This window comes from Podarcis bocagei (genome assembly GCF_964188305.1).
Source record: "Podarcis bocagei genome assembly, chromosome: 15".
NCBI lineage: Eukaryota > Metazoa > Chordata > Lepidosauria > Squamata > Lacertidae > Podarcis > Podarcis bocagei.
Window position 1 is genome coordinate 35326249 of NC_138141.1, and position 17448 is coordinate 35343696.

The following is a 17448-nucleotide window of genomic DNA, read 5'->3' on the forward strand; positions in this document are numbered from 1 at the left end:
GAGAAGGCCCTCTGTCTGGTTCTGCACAGCGTAGTGGACCTAGCGCCGAGCTAGAAGAGGGAGCTCCTATAGTTCAACATTTCATCCTTACAGCAGCCCCGTGAGGTAGGCTTCGGCAGAGAGGCAGCGAATGGCTTACAAGCAGCTGAACGGGGGAACCTGAGGGCTCTTCCAGTCAAAGTTCAGACACTCAGCAAAAGAACACACACAGGGGAAGGGGTATCATTTAAACCCTCTCTTCTCTGCCCACCACACCATACTGGAAATTCAGGAGTGCAACAAAATAAGAACAGATTGTTCTGGGATAGCTCCAGGATTGGCAGGGTGGGGGTCTTGGCAACAAGCCGTGTGTGTGTGTGTGTGTGTGTGTGTGTGTGTGTGTGTGTGTCCCTCATATTTTGGTGGAGCCACATCCACAGACTTCTCTAGCTGCTGCATCAAGAACGTAATCCCCTCCTTGCACCAGAGTGTCAGGTGTATAAGTGTGACCCAGGGCATTGTGGGAAATTAAAATGGCTGTTTGCCATCACTGGCGAAGCAGCTGGCCAGGGGCTCATGGCATCTATCTGTGCTAGAGTTCCTTGCTCTTTATCCAAGGTTGTACAGTGGTACCTCAGGTTAAGTACTTAATTCGTTCCGGAGGTCCGTTCTTAACCTGAAACTGTTCTTAACCTGAAGCACCACTTTAGCTAATGGGGCCTCCTGCTGCCGCTGCACCTTAGCACGATTTCTGTTCTCATCCTGAAGCAAAGTTCTTAACCTGAAGCACTATTTCTGGGTTAGCGGAGTCTGTAACCTGAAGCATATGTAACCCGAGGTACCACTGTAATCACAGTAAGATGGGATGGGGGTTTTGAAGCTCTGCCACCCCAGCTCCCTTCTTGGAGGTCTTAATATCTAATATATTCCAGTTATATGTTCCTTTTCATTCAAGAACACAGAGTAGTTTGCAGGTAAAATGCAGGGTATCTAAAGAACCACTGATGAGTAAAATTCATGACAGTCCCTTTGCTACAAATAAGGACTCTAGTCCTCATGGTTTTGAATAAGGGGCTAATTTAAAGAGGATCACAGGAAGTTATCTTCGACTGGGTGAGATCACTGGTTTATCCAGCCTATTGTTTGCACTGACTGGCAGCTGCTGTCTGGGAGTTCCCCCCTATCCGACCTGGAAGCACTGGGAACGGAACCCAGAACCTTTTCCACTGAGCTCCATCCCTTCCTCAAACTGGAACATCACTACCAATGTAGCCTTGGATATATATATATATATATATATATATATATATATATATATACCCAAAACTTTATTACCGCACTGATGAGATGACACCACCGTGGCTGTTGTTGATAACGGTTTGGCTACACTGGCTTCACAGCTCAAGTACAGCACTGTGACTAAGCATGACTTTTATAACTCTTCTTAACAAGAGGGTCAGTTCTATTTCCGACATAGGTGCTAGTTCCATGGCGGGGCGGGGGGAGGCAGAAAAAAGGCAGTGGCAGAGGCGCTAGGGAAGGGGGGGGGAAGTATCATATGAGAAGCAGCAGACTTTCCCTCCCTTTGTCAGGGAGCAAAAATAAAATAAAATAGGCAGACTTCCTTTTACATGTACAATCCTGCCCTACCCTGTCTGCAGCTTTGTGCCCTGTTGGGATAGATGCGTCCAGCAGGCCAGTGACCTCAGAGAAAAGGGCAAGCAAGCTTGCTAGTAACACAGAGCTAATTGTCAGGGAGAACAGGGAAAGCAGAACCATAGAATTCTGGCACAGGAGACAGGTGTGAGCCTGGTATGAAAAAATAGACGAACACGCGGGTGGCGCTGTGGGTTAAACCACAGAGCCTAGGACTTGCCGATCAGAAGGTCGGCGGTTCGAATCCCCGCGACGGGGTGAGCTCCCGTTGCTCGGTCCCTGCTCCTGCCAACCTAGCAGTTCGAAAGCACGTCAAAGTGCAAGTAGATAAATAGGTACCGCTCCGGCGGGAAGGTAAATGGCATTTCCATGCGCTGCTCTTGTTCGCCAGAAGCGGCTTAGTCCTGCTGGCCACATGACCTGGAAGCTGTACGCTGGCTCGCTCGGCCAATAAAGCGAGATGAGTGTCGCAACCCCAGAGTCGGCCACAACTGGACCTAATGGTCAGGGGTCCCTTTACCTTTTACCTAGCCTCCGGAAACAAACAGGAGGAGAATATCAGTCTCCCCAGGACACAGGCCATTTTTCAACAAGAGCACGAAACTGACAAACCAGCATTTTGCTCTCCATTTTGCTCTCCTTTGCCTCCCGGGACAGATGGGATGCCAACTATCAGGTCTAAATAAAGGGATCTCCCTCCTTCCCTGCCTGTACAAACATTAAAAGAGAAGGATCACCATGTAATATATTTAAGATCCACTTCCGAGGTTCCTTTCCCAGGGACTAATCCAGGTATCGTGGATGGTAACTTGAGAGACATTGCCTTTTCAGTGGTGGCTCCTTATTTATGAAGCATGCTTCCCAAACCAATGCTAGGTGGTCAAAATTGCGTTTAGATTTTAGGCAGGCTTATCTGGGATATTGAACAAGCGGGATGCACTCCTAAGCACATCTGCACAGGCTTGGTTAGAGAAGGCTTTTTCCTCACCAAGACTTTTAAATTGCTCAAAAGGTGCATCTGCCCTCTTAATTTGTCCTCTGAAATTATTTACAGAGGCCCACGCCAATATGGTGCCCCTCGGAAGTTGCTGGGCTCCCAGCTCTCATCCTCCTCAACCATTAAGGCATGGTGGCTGGGGCTGTTGGGAATTGTAGTTCAACAACACCTGGCAGTCACCAGATTGGGGAAGATCCACTTACTGACCATAAACTGCTCCTTCTGCAGTTTTATGCTTGTTCTATTTCTTTTCACTTTCTATTGCTTTATTTGGGTAGCTTTCACAGTAAGCTGCTTTGGAGATTAAAAAAAGAGAGAGAGAGAGAGAGAGAGAGAGAGAGAGAGAGAGAGAGAGAGAATTCAAAGAACAGTTCAGGTTTTTCTGGGTTTCTCTCTATGTTTGGTTCGACATGGGAGTCAAACGGAGGCTGAGCTTGAAAATGGAAGAAGCTAAATTTTTCTTCCTCCATTGGAAGCTTGAACTGGAACCGTTTTGACTTCTTGATTGCTATACTTTGATGTTTCATCTGCTTCAGGGCTCAGCGATATGCTCTGGCCAATGCTTTGTGGGCGTCCTTAATTAGCAAAATTAATAAATAAGCCCTAATTGCAGGAAGAGAGTCCAGGGATCTATGCTTTAAGCAGACAAATATCCTGCAATATCCTGCCTCGCCGTCCCCTTTATTAATGCACCCCAAATAAATTATAAGGCAAGTCCTCTTCAGATACCCAACAGCTTAACATGCTGCTTGGCTGCTGTTTATAAAACAAGATACAGCAGTTGGAACAGCAAGATCTCTGTTTGCATTCACAGCAAACAAAGTCAACTGGCAAACAAACAGGCTGTAATCGAGGGAGGTGGTTTGGTGTGTGTGTGTGTGTGTGTGTGTGTGTGTGTGTGTGTGCGCGTGCCCCCCCATCACTCTCCCCACTTCAGGCTGGCTACTTGGGGGGCAGAAGACTGAGAGACAGAAATAAATAGAATCCTTGCTAAATGTAATTTCTTAACATCAAGGGCAACGTGAAGGTCACCAGCCCTGAATAACAGTCATTGTGGATGCGAGCAAAGGAAAGGGCTGGAAAATATTCCTCACCACGATAAAAATAGGGGGACTTGGGGGGGGGGAAGGAGGAAGAGAGCTTCCTTCTTGCACTATAATTCTCCACTTACTGTAGAACATTTTCTCCAGGTTCTCTGGGCATCCCTTAACATGGGGTGGGAGGAAATTCCAGACCTATGGTCCACGTTTGGACTGCCAGATCTCAAAATCTGGACTGCCGTGGTCTCTGCAGGCCTCCCTGAGCTCCCCGGACCAACCACATGCCCCAATGGCAAACAAGCTGCTATTGTGCCATGGCTAAGTTCCTGAGCTGCTACTGATGACTGCCTAATAAATGCCTTTCTCTAAAGCCTCCTTTCTTCCTCCCCCGTCTGCAGAAATGAAGAGAACTACAAGAGAGACTGCAGCCAGGCGGGCAAAGGCTGGAAGGGCCATAGCTCAGTGGAATGAAGAAGGTCTCAGGTTCAAGCCCCAGCTTCTCCAGGTAGGGCTGGTGGGGCTATCCTGTGCCTGAAACCACCGAGAGGTGCTGCCAGTCTGTTTAGACAACACAGAGGAAGATGGACCAGTGCTTTGACTGGGTGTAAGGTACCTTAGACTCACCCACCCTGCCTGCCTTCCTACCAGCCTAGTGGGGAACCTTGGAGTACTGTGTCCAGTTCTGGGCACCACAATTCAAGAAGGACACTGACAAACTGGAATGTGTCCAGAGGAGGGCAACCAAAATGGTCAAAGGCCTGGAAACGATGCCTTATGAGGAACGGCTAAGGGAGCTGGGCATGTTTAGCCTGGAGAAGAGGAGGTTAAGGGGTGATATGATAGCCATGTTCAAATATATAAGAGGATGTCATATAGAGGAGGGAGAAAGGTTGTTTTCTGCTGCTCCAGAGAAGCGGACACGGAGCAATGGATCCAAACTACAAGAAAGAAGATTCCACCTAAACATTAGGAAGAACTTCCTGACAGTAAGAGCTGTTTGACAGTGGAATTTGCTGCCAAGGAGTGTGGTGGAGTCTCCTTCTTTGGAGGTCTTTAAGCAGTGGCTTGACAACCATATGTCAGGAGTGCTCTGATGGTGTTTCCTGCTTGGCAGGGGGTTGGACTCGATGGCCCTTGTGGTCTACTCCAACTCTATGATTCTATGACCTCACAGGCCACACTTGGACCACCAGGCTATATGGGGGAAGTCATGCTCATATGCCAGAGATCAGCAAACATTTTCTGCAGGGAGCCAGTTCACTGTCCCTCAGACCTTGTGGGAGGCCGGACTATCTATTAATCATCTATCTATCTATCTATCTATCTATCTATCTATCTATCTATCTATCATCTATATTGGGGGGGGATTAACAAATTCCTATGCCCCAAAATTAACCTAAAGATGTGTTTAAAATAAAAGCACACATTCTACTCATGTAAGGCAGGCCCCATAAATAACCCAGAGATGCCCTCCCACCAGATGTCAAAGAGAAAAACAACTACCAGACTTTTAGAAGACACCTGAAGGCAGCCCTGTTTCGGGAAGCTTTTAACATTTAACAGACTATTGTATTTTAATATTTTGTTGGAAGCCGCCCAGAGTGGCTGGGGAAACCCAGACAGATGGGCGGGGTATAAATAATAAATTATTATTATTATTATTATTTTAAATAAAAGGGCCGATTAAAAAAAAAAACGCCGATTCCTGGACCATCCACAGGCTGGATTTAGAAGGCGATTGGGCAGGATCCGGCCCCCAGGCCTTAGTTTGCCTACCCATGCCATATGCAATACACATCAGGTGTGAAGTGGGTAAGGTTGGCACTTCAAAGGAACAAGGAGGAGCCAAGAGTGGTTCCCCAATGGTCCCTTTGCTGGAGCAAGGCGTGTCCCCACCTGCCCACCAGCTGATGGGTGCTCAAGGAGGGGGACGTGGTTTCCATTCAAAGCCACTGTTGTGTACTGAGTTGAATAGGATCCAGAATGCAGCAGTCTGATTGGTCCTAGAACAATAGGATTCAGAATGCAACAGTCTGATTGGCCCTAGAACAATAGGATTCAGAATGCAGCAGTCCGATTGGTCCTAGAACAATAGGATCCAGAATGCAGCAGTCTGATTGGTCCACAGGAGCCACCCAATCCAGCTCCAGGTGGAAGTGAATCCGCAACCTGATTGGCCTACAAGAGAATCCCGGAATTAGCCAATCATGTGCGGCCCATTGTGTAAATAATGTATATAAAGCAGATGTTCTGTGGGAACTTCCATTCCTCCTCACCACTATGAGCTGAATAAAGAGCATGAAATCTACTCTTGACTCAGAGTATATTTCAGCCACTTCTCTCAGAATTGTTCTCTGAAGCCATCTTTCAGGAGACTGGCCACTTCCCCATAGCACTTCACCAAGCGTTCCACTCCATTGTATTATGCAACGAAAAGTATTGTTATCGTATGCCGTGGATGCTGTGCCACTAATTTGCAACGTGTGCAAAGATAAGTATACATCATTGCTCTTTGCTGTAACTGTTATGTTTCTTATGGAACAAAATATAAACAAGCTGTGTAACCAGAAGAGGCCCCCTTTATGCAAGAAAGGAACTGGGCTGTTAGTGGTGGGAGCTGTTGAAGGAATTTATGTATAGATTGGGGGGGGGTTGCACCTCCAGCAGATATCATGCACATGCAGCCCACTACCAAAATAAGCACAATCACTTTTGTGACTTTTGTGATTTGTCCCCACAAAACACTTCATCACAGTTTCTTCCTATCTATTCAAAGGGCCTTTTCTGCATGATACCAAATGTAAGAATTCACTGATAAATGTATCTATGCACTGGCTCACAGGGAAAACTTCAGAAATTCATATAGACATGTGAGCTCAGCTACTCAGCTGAGTGATAATTCCTGGCATCCTGATACCTGAGTGCCAGACAGGTAGCCATTCCAGAAATAACAAACCCAGATGAAGACAAAAGGGTGTGATTAACTTGGCTGGGAAACAGGGAAATGTAAATATCTCTTTTGTTACACTTGATGGGTGTTTGGTGGAGGACAAGAACCATAGGGCAGGGTCCAGGATGCTCAGATTACTGCCACCAGACCTCCCCTTTCATGATGTAACCATGATGTATTAGTGATGTCGTTTGGGGGAGGGTTGTAACATGGGGATTAGCAGCTAATAAAAGTTTGGGGGCTCTTTTGTTCGGGGCTTCCATCTTGTTCCACCTGGTGGCAGGTAGGAGTCCTGTCGCAACAGTCTTCAATAAAGACCAAGCCTACTGGCTGCTGTTTTGCTCTGGTATGCCTGGCTGGTGTCCTTGTTTTTGTCCAAGGGAGCCCTCAGATTTCTCCATTAACAGAGCTCTCTCTGGAACACCTTTCCAATGCACAGCTGCAATTTATTTTGCCTTTTCGCCATCAAATGAAGACCTTCCTTTAAAAGCAGATCTCTCTCTCTCTCCCCCCCCCCAGTCTGTGGTTTTTGGTTGGCTCTGAAATACTTTTTCACGTAGAAAATTGTTTTTAATTTTTTTATATATATATACACAGAACTGTATTCCCCCTCCCAATTTTTATTTATGATTTTCAGATTATAGCATTTCAATAATTTTACAGTCATTTTAACATTTCGAAACTTGGCTTCCTTCCCCCTCTTTCTGCGGTTCCTTAAATTTATTTTCAATATCTTCTGTATATCCAAATTAACTCAAATTGTTCATTTATTCATCATTTGTTCATTTGTTCTATTTATTCATCGAGAGCCAGTGTGGTGTAGTGGTTAAGAGTGGTGGACTCGTAATCTGGTGAACCGGGTTCGCTTCCCTGCTCCTCCACATGCAGCTGCTGGGTGACCTTGGGCCAGTCACACTTCTCTGAAGTCTCTCAGCCCCACTCACCTCACAGAGTGTTTGTTGTGGGGGAGGAAGGGAAAGGAGAATGTTAGCCGCTTTGAGACTTCTGAAGGGGAGTGAAAGGTGGGATATCAAATCCAAACTCTTCTTCTTCTTCTACTTTAAATATATACTCTTATTGAAACTGCAGGTTATTACAACAACCCTGCCAATGTTCTTATCTGTTTACAATTTATCTGTAAATACTCAATAAACCATTTCCATTCCATGGAACTGTATTTCATTGATCGTACATATGGAATTGTGTTTTTTTGTAAGGAAATGTTCTTGTTGCTGATGTTTTTCCTTTTTTTTTACTGTATGTTTCGGGATGTTTTAATGGCAGGTGCTTCAGAAACAGAACACTTTTGCCTGTTTGTCTCTCCCTCCTTTTCGCCTTCATTAGGTGACCCTGCATTCCAGGAGGGAGAAACACACTCTCTCCACAATTAAACGTCAGCTACTAACCTTGTACACCTATGTGCTCATTGCCCTGAGCAAATTCACTACTTTTGTGGCGGTTAATATATGCAATTTACAACCCCCTCAACAACTTCTTCTTTTTTTAACACCCCCACAAGGACTGCCCTCCACAATCTACAAAAGCATGCTATTAGTCAACCAGACAGTAGCCAAGCCATGAAATTTCTGAATGATTAACTACTGGCTCCCAGCTAAGGTGAGGAAAAATGTATCTTTTTAAGGTGGCCCTAGCTATCAAAGTTCCCTCTAATTATCCCCTTGGCGCGCAGAAGTAGATTTTCACCAGTGTGCACATTTTTCAAACCCTAGAGGGAAGGACAATTTTACATTTCAGTAACATATGTGGAAAGCAACCATGAATACAGTTCTTAGCGTGGCCTTTAGGGCATTTGATGCAGCAATTCTTGCTGAAGCTAACAAGCTCTGAGTCGGGTCAGTTTTGACTACATGGGCGACTGCTCGGAAGCCCCATGGCAGGAGAGAAATGCCTTTTATCTATGTACATACTTACAAAATGCACTTTCATAAAGGAAAACTTTAAAAAACAAAACAAAACTCCAACCAACAACAATTTTAAAATGTCAGTCGAAGTTGGTTAGCAAACTAAGTTGATGGATTATGCCAAAATGGCAAAGCTGACTGGAAAGATCAGGAACCAAGAGGACAAAAACTTCAAAAAAGAATGGGAAAATTTATTTAGGAGACCAATGCAAGCAGATGAAAACATTGCCAGGGTTTTAATCTCACTTGTAATGTAACAAACATTATGGACAATATGGAGTGATATAAAATATAGACTATGAAATAATATGCAGTTCTAAATGTTGGCAATAGGACCCATGGCGGGGGTAGGGGTGGGGAAGTCTCGAGATTCAGAGTAATCTCTACATATGGATATGCATTTTGGTTGTTGTGATGTTATATTTGTAAAATCAAATAAAAATGTTTTCAAAAAATAAATAATAATAAAGGTGTACCTATGTAACTTGGGTGGGGGAAAAGCTGGTTAGCAAAGAATCTCAAGGTTGAAAGGCCGACCTGAATAATGTTTTTTAGAAGGTGTCTGAAAACCAGCAGTGACAACTCCTGCTGAACCTCTACGGGCAAGGAGTTCCACAGGACGAGGCCTACCGCACTACAGGGCTCGGCCCCTGGTATGGGACAGCTGAAACTCAGGGTTGTGTGGGACCACTAAAGGTAAAGGGACCCCTGACCATTAGGTCCAGTCGTGGCCGACTCTGGGGTTGCAGCGCTCGTCTCGCTTTATTGGCTGAGGGAGCCGGCATACAGCTTCCAGATCATGTGGCCAGCATGATTAAGCCACTTCTGGCAAACCAGAGCAGTGCACGGAAATGCCGTTTACCTTCCCGCCGGAACGGTACCTATTTATCTACTTGCACTTTGATGTGCTTTCGAACTGCTAGGTTGGCAGAGCAAATGGGCGCTCACCCCGTTGCGGGGATTCGAACCGCCGACCTTCTGATCAGCAAGTCCTAGGCTCTGTGGTTTAACCCACAGCACCACCCGCGTCCCTTGTGGGACCACTGGAGGCACCCTATCAGACAGGGCTAGTCCAGGACGTTTTGCTACGTTTTCCTGGCCTGTGCATTCAATGGCAGTGCTCTGAGTACCACTGGTTACAACCCCTAGCCTCTGCACCGCCACCGTGGAAACCCACTGAGTTCCTTCCTCCTACAAGGCAACCCGTCGATCGCCACCATCTCCTCCTCTTCCTCCCGACTTAATGCTGATACAGTTCATTATCTTATGAAACAAATTGCTTCAAGTGAAGTGTGACATTAGCATGTGCGTGATTCTCCAGTTGCCGGCGCTATTAAAGTTTAAGATGCAATTAGAACAGAGGGTAGAAAATAGCTTTTGCCGAATATTTCGCAGGCCATTAGTTTGAAGGATTTTCCACACAATTTATCCCTGACATTTAAAAGTAGGAGGGCTAAGGGGGGGGGGGGAGAAATCCACGTGAGGGACCTTTGCCGTTTTGATAAATGAAGTGTATGTCAAACCAGGAGCAACCGCGGCCAGCAATTTAATATGCTCCATCGGTTGATGGTCTTGTTCAAAACCTGACTGTGCCCAATCAGGGTAAATCACCCCATTAGTAGAGGAGTTTGTCTTGCATTATTATGCACATGCAGAATTTCAAGATGCTAGCTCTCATTGAGGAAGGCCTCCTAACTTTCCAGGCTGGAGCAGTTAAAGACCAAACATTCCTCATCTTTTCCTCCCCGCCCCCTATTAGTTGAAGTTCTGGCACAGGCATAGGCAAACTCGGCCCTCCAGGTGTTTTGGGACTACAACTCCCATCATCCCTAGCTAACAAGACCAGTGGTCAGGGATGATGGGAGTTGTAGTCCCAAAACATCTGGAGGGCTGAGTTTGCCTATGCCTGTTCTGGCATGTCTTCCAAGAGAACTGCAGGCCCTCCAAGTGTCCCTATTTTCCAGTGACATTCCCTGATTTACAGAAGCTGATTTGATCCTAGAATGCCCTGCTTTTCCTTTCATCGGATAAATGTTGGAGGGTATGGAGTTGTCCAACCCCCAAGCCGTCTGAAGGCAGCCCTGTATAGGGAATTTTTTAAATGTTTAATTGTGTTTCTATATATCTTGGAAGCTACCCAGAGTGGCTGGGGCAAGACAGTCAGATGGGTGGGGTATAAATAAAACAACAACTACAACAATAGAATCATAGAATTGTATTGTTGGAAGGGACCCTAAGGATCATCTAGTCCAACCCCCTGCAGTGCAGGAATATGCAGCTGTCCCACATGGGGATCGAACCTGCAACCTTAGTATTATAAGCACCACGCCCTAACCAACTGAGCTATCCAGGTTTATAATAATAATTATTGAATAGGAATCCCTATTTTCATCGGAGAAATGTTGGAGCATATGGAACTGGAGCTTGTTGAAAAGCTAAACATCCCACAGGAGAGTTCAGCCATGTCCGCCTGACAAACGTGGCCCACAATGGGAGGGGGAGGTAGCAATCTGGTCTGCCAGTCTCCCCACCACTGTCATACAATAATTTGGTACTGTAACAAAATGTTGCTGCGTGCAGTGATTCAAATCAGTGCACCAGCCAGCCGTCCGATCTTTCAACTACTCCATTCCATTCCCCATCAATGAGCATTCGGGGCCCATTGAGCATGTTCGCTCCTCACTGGGCTGGGGTGGTTTTATGTGTTTGTGTAGTGGTTAGGTCCCCCCCCCCATTTTTAAAGAAAAAATATTTGTGCAATCTATACAAAAATAGCACAACAGGGACAACATCAGCCAGCGCACAGGTTTTGTGGTGTAGAGGGAAGACACATTTGTAAGGTGGCAAGATCCTTCTTTAAATGTATTGCACAGGTGGGGTCCAATAACACTGAACTGAACCGATAAAGGAAGGAACATGAGGTGACCATCGCTGTGCTCACCTAGAAAGCCTTCTTCATCCACTATGATGGTATAGTCCTCTGGCGTCTCTGTTAAACTGAAGAACTTGCACCTGAAATAGAGGAGGGGGGGGGACTGCTTTAAGCATCTGGCTGAACCATGAAACCCTAAGCATGCTTATGGAACACATTTCAGAGGCCAACACAACAGCAACAACACAAGAACATCTCTTTGAGTGATAAAGCTGGGAGCCGCAGAGAGAGACATGCCTTGCTCTGTGCCAAACCTAAGCTATACTTTGGGGCTTCTCTGGAAACAAACGCAGAAGCAAGATCTGTCGAGGTGCTTCTGGTGTGACACCCTCTAGCTCAGGGGTAGGCAACCTAAGGCCTGGGGGCCGGATGGGGCCCAACTGCCTTCTCAATCCGTCCCGCTGGACGGTCCGGGAATTAGTGTGTTTTTACATAAGTAGAATGTGTCCTTTTATTTAAAATACATCTCTGGGTTATTTGTAGTGCCCGCCTGGTGTTTTTACATGAGTAGAATGTGTGCTTTTATTTAAAATGCATCTCTGGGTTATTTGTGGGGCACAGTAATGCGTTCATTCCCCCCCCCCCCACAAAAAAATATAGTCCGGCCCCCCACATGGCCTGAGGAATGGTGGACTGGCCCCCTGCTGAAGAAGGTTGCTGACCCCTGCTCTTACCTATGCTCCGGTTGTATATATACCTTCTGGAAAGAAGGTACAGGGTTATAAAGATGAGGACTAGCCGCCTGAGAAACAGTTTCTATTCAAATGCGATTTTGGTTTTAAACGCAGTGTAAGGTAGTCTCTATGGGAGTATATTGCATTTAATTATGGGGTATCAGAGTTTTTAGGGGGTTAACCAGGCTGGGATAGCAGGCTTGTTGGTTTTTGAATGTCTGATGTAGATTTTTTCAATTTCGTTGTTCTGTATGGGACAATGATAATAAAGATCATTGTATCGTATATGTAAATAACTAAAGATACCATACTCTCCATTGGCCTTCATTCTAAGGAAATCAAACTCTGGAAGAGGGTTTGGAACCCCTGGAGTCTCCCACCACTTGGGGATTGGGGTGGCATGTAACACAGAGTTTTAACTTTTTTTTAACCCTGGGCATCCAGAAAAGAGGCCTTTGAAGATGATCTCAAGGTCAAGAATGGGAAGAGGCCATTCTTCAGGGAACCCAATCTCCAATCTCCTAAAGGCATTAAAAATGTCAAATCCAGCCAGGAACAGGCAAGGAACCAACACAGATGATGTTGCTCTGATATATAGCATGCATCCTGATACGAGGAATTGTGTGTTCCCTTTTCCAGATTATACTGCTAGTGCTTTTGTCCATTTGTTGCATTGTGGAACAGAGGCTTTTTGACTGATACTCTGGCGTGTCGCGCTAAATGGCAATCGCACCAGTGGGCATGGTGAGATACAACAAGAGATGACATTGGACAGAGCCCAGAACCATACTGAAGCTGGTGCAGTCGCTTAAACATTGGCAAGATATGGTTCCAACCTCCTGGTCCCAAACAGCAAGTCCCCTGCTACATTTTGAATTTGCTGTAGTCAGTGAATGGCTTTTTTTTTTTTTTTAAGGCTTTGCACACAACACATTTGGGACAGTCTAATCTGGAGTTTACCAGAGCATGGATAAATATTAGCTCAGAGAAGCTCAGCTCAGAGTTAGCAGGGTTAGGGAATCTGCTGACGAACCACATAGACGCTGTTCAGGCGTTCTGTCTGAAAGGGGATTTCCCAACACAAGTGGAGAGCAGAGATGGCGCAGTGGGGTGTGCCTCACTCCCACCCCAATGTCCCCACATGAGCCAGCCCTGACCAGGCCATGCTCAGCCTCCCTGGATTTAGTAGGAAGGTCTGAAGTGGTCACCTCAATGTGGTCATGCTGTTGCCAACTGCAGAAAAAGTGGCTGGGCTCATGAGGCACATTTAATGCCCTATAATGCCAACAAAGATCCATATAGTTAAAGCTATGGTTTTCCCAGTAGTGATGTATGGAAGTGAGAGCTGGACCATAAAGAAGGCTGATCACCGAAGAATTGATGCTTTTGAATTATGGTGCTGAAGGAGAGTCTTGAGAGTCCCATGGACTGCAAGAAGATCAAACCTATCCATTCTTAAGGAAATCAGCCCTGAGTGCTCACTGGAAGGACAGATGGTGAAGCTGAGGCTCCAATACTTTGGCCACCTCATGAGAAGAGAAGACTCCCTGGAAAAGACCCTGATGTTGGGAAAGATGGAGGGCACAAGGAGAAGGGGATGACAGAGGACGAGATGGTTGGACAGTGTTCTCACAGCTACCAGCATGAGTTTGACCAAACTGCGGGAGGCAGTGGAAGACAGGAGTGCCTGGCGTGCTCTGGTCCATGGGGTACAAAGAGTCGGACACGACTAAACGACAACAATGCTACTTTAAAACTGTCATGGCGTCACAGAACCACAGCACTGTAGGTTTGGAAGGGATTCCCTTTCCACCTGCATCACCCAGCCTGGACACTTCTCTCCTTGCGAGAAGTGAAGTTACAAGGAACCAGGCAGAGGGCTTCCTCAATAGTGGCGCTCGCCCTGTGGAACGCCCTCCCGTCAGATGTCAAGGAAACAAACCACTACCTGACTTTTAGAAGACATCTGAAGGCAGCCCTGTAACGGGAAGTTTTTAATGTTTGATATTTTACTGTGTTTGATCTTTTAATTTGTTGGAAGCTGCCCAGAGTGGCTGGGGCAAACCCAGTCAGATGGGTGGCCCATAACATACCCTCCAACATTTCTCCAATGAAAATAGGGATGTCCCATTCCACAATGATAATTGCACTGTTTATACCCCACACGTCTTACTGGGTTGCCCCAGCCACTCTGGGCAGCTTCCAACATATATAAAAACATCAAACGTTAAAAAAAAACCTTCCCTTTAGAGGAAGGTCATTGGTATGTGGAAGGTGATAGGAAAAGAATTTACTGCTTGAGGGTTGCAATATCAAAGGTCCGCTCCTTTTTCCTATTTGTAGAATTTGGAACTCTGCATGACATAGTGAGAAGCCACGATGCCCCTCTGCGCCCCTCCTGCTATACCACTGGACGTATCCTGGAAAAAGGGGCTGGCCGGAGCCTTGACTAAGAACACCCCACACAGGAACAGGTTGTTGCTGGTCTTACTTTTGTATCCTTAGCCACTGACCTAAGTTAACTGCACCCCAAAAGTCCAAGCTACCACCTGAAGAACAACAGACCTTTGCAGTAGTACTGAAGGCCATCAAGAGAGGGGTGAGACAAGCTTCGCTTGGCAGGGATTTCCACAACTTAGGGGCGGCCACAGAAAAGACACCTGCACCTGCCACTCTTCCAACAGCTTGCTTATTTTGTGTTGCTGTTGCAGGTGCAACTGAGACACATATTTTGGGTATTGTTTGGCTTTGTTTTTATATGCAGTTGTACCTCGGAAGTCAAATGCCTTGCGAGTCAAAGGTTTTGGCTCCTGAACTCGAACGTCCGACGCAGGTTCCGCCGGTTCTGACTGGCTGCAGGAGTTTCCTGCAGCCAATTGGAAGCTGCAGCTTGGTTTTGGAAGTCGAACGGACTTCAGGAACAGATTTCGTTTGACTTCCGAGGTATGACTATACCAAAACAGCCATCCACTTTGGAAAGCCATTTTATGGTGGGTGGGCCAAGGAAAATGGCACACAAATCATTCTTCGAATCAAATGAATATTCCTGTGTCAACAAGAAATCTGTCCAGGAACAACCCACCCAGGGCTAGATGATCACCCTGACAAGTGTTTCCAAGCAAATTCCAAATTTCCTTAGAAGTTACTGGACGCAGGAGATGTTTGGACTGGCTGGCGTGGAAGAGCAGGCATGTAATTAATACCGTGGCAGAGGAAACAGATCTGTATCTTGGAACAGCTGGGCGGCTCGCTTTTTGCAACCTTGGCACATTGAGGGGGAAGCGAGGCAGCCAACTGACTTAGCAATAAAAGAGAGAAGCCCCCCACCCCCAATGCCATCCGCAGAGGAGCCTGTAACCCAGTAGGCCGTGAATTCTCCTGAACGCACATCTCCCCTTCTAAATTACTCTTCCCTTCTGGAATTTTGCACGCAAGCCAGCCATGTGGTGGACGAGTGTGTGGAGATCCTCATGCACAGTGTGAGGTCTCCTGCTATGGGCAATCGGGTGTCCTCCCTCGACAGTCCTCCACAGCAACCTGCCGTCTGGACTGAGATGCATGAGGGGCTGCCCTTGGAGGCTGCACCTGGTGCATAATACCTGAAGGAGAGTCTCCACCCCCATCGTTCTGCCCGCACACTGAGGTCCAGCTCCGAGGGCCTTCTGGCAGTTCCCTTGCTGCGAGAAGCCAAGTTACAGGGAACCAGGCAGAGGGCCTTCTCGGTAGTGGCACCCGCCCTGTGGAACGCACCCCCACCAGATGTCAAAGAGAACAACAACTACCAGACTTTTAGAAGACATTTGAAGGCAGCCCTCTTTAGGGAAGCTTTTAATGTTTAACAGACTACTGTATTTTAATACTTTGTTGGAAGCTGTCCAGAGTGGCTGGGGAAGCCCAGCCAGATGGGTGGGAAGGAAGGAAATAAATAAATAAATAAATAGAAAAAAAACAAATAAATAAAAAAATAAAATTATGCAGCTCCTGGGGTGGTAAATGGGGCAGTTCGATGGGACCATCATGCACCACCGGTCCTGAAGGCCCTGTGCTGGCTGCCAGTGAGTTACAATTTCCAGAGTGGTCAACTATCAGTTTGCCTTCCAAAGGAACTCTGGGAACTGAAGTCCAGTGAGGGGAATAGAAAGGCTTCCAATCAACTGTAAGCACCCTTGGCAAACTACAGTTCCCAGGATTCTCTGCGGGAGGCCCTGACTGTTTAAAGTGGCGTAATAGTGCTTAAAATGTACCGCGCAGATGGGCAACTCTAGGTTTTTAAGCCCTGTTCCCCGCAAAAAGCTACAGTTTCCAAAGTGGTTTAAACAATCCAGCCCAGGGAATACTGGGAACTCTAGTTCTGTGAGGGGAAATAAGCAACTGCTAACAACTCTTAGCACACTTATTGTACCACAGAGCTCAGGATTTGCTCAGGGAAATCATGACTGCTAGTGCTGTAACAGTGCTTTGGATATAAGGTATGGATGCAAGGTGTTACAAACTACAGCATAAAGCCCGAAATGGCTTAGCGTTGTAGAGTAGGAAGGGACCACAAGGGACAATGAAGCTGGATGTTGGAAGATTCAAGACAGGTAAAAGAAATGACTTCTTCATGCAGTGCCTAGTTAAACTGTGGAACTCCCTCCCACAGTGGGAGGCAGTGATGGCCATCAACTTGGGTGGCTTTAAAAGAGGACTGGGCAAATTCTTGGAGGATTTCTAAAGGCAGGAAGGTTGACATGAGTGAAGGTAGTTCTTGGGTAAGAACGTTAAGCCTTCTCTGTACTTCTTACTGCATTGCTTTACGATATAACTCAACCAATCGAGATTGAGCAGCTCCCTCATCCAGCTGCCTGCAGAATGTTGACCGAGTCTCTCAGAGTAGTCAATGGGGTGCCTTTCAGAGGTTAGTGGACTACAACTCCCATCATTCCTGATCACTGGTCGTGTTGGCTGGAGCTAATGGGACTTGTAGTCCACCTGGAAAGCATCCCTCCGGCTAAGCCTATCCTAAAGCAAGAACAGAATTTGGTTTAAATCTGGCTTGCGATTCTGGCTTGATAAGGAGGAACAAATCAGGACATCTGGATCTCCCAAGAAGCTGGTTTGCTTCCTGGGTAGATGCTTGGGTCAGCCAGAGTGCCAGAGCTGTGCACACCAGTTTTCTTAAGTTGGTGTTCTTGGTTTATCGCTACAAGTGAAGGTGGCCAAGAAGTGGCTGCTTCCATATGCAGTAGAAACTTACTTAATTAAGCCCCAGGGCTTGGAAGAGACACAGGTCCTACAGAGTAAAACTAAAAAGGAGCA

The 17448-nt window shown here is 46.4% G+C and overlaps 1 protein-coding gene across 1 annotated transcript in view; it reads right to left on the reverse strand.

Moving 5' to 3' along the window:
* Window positions 1–17448, reverse strand: part of CASTOR2 (cytosolic arginine sensor for mTORC1 subunit 2) — a 48222-nt gene that overhangs the window by 17187 nt on the left and 13587 nt on the right. Inside the window, exon 2 of the mRNA XM_081173156.1 lies at window positions 11486–11556. Within this exon, the coding sequence (XP_081029282.1) occupies window positions 11486–11556 (71 nt within the window). The remainder of the gene's footprint in view (window positions 1–11485; window positions 11557–17448) is intronic.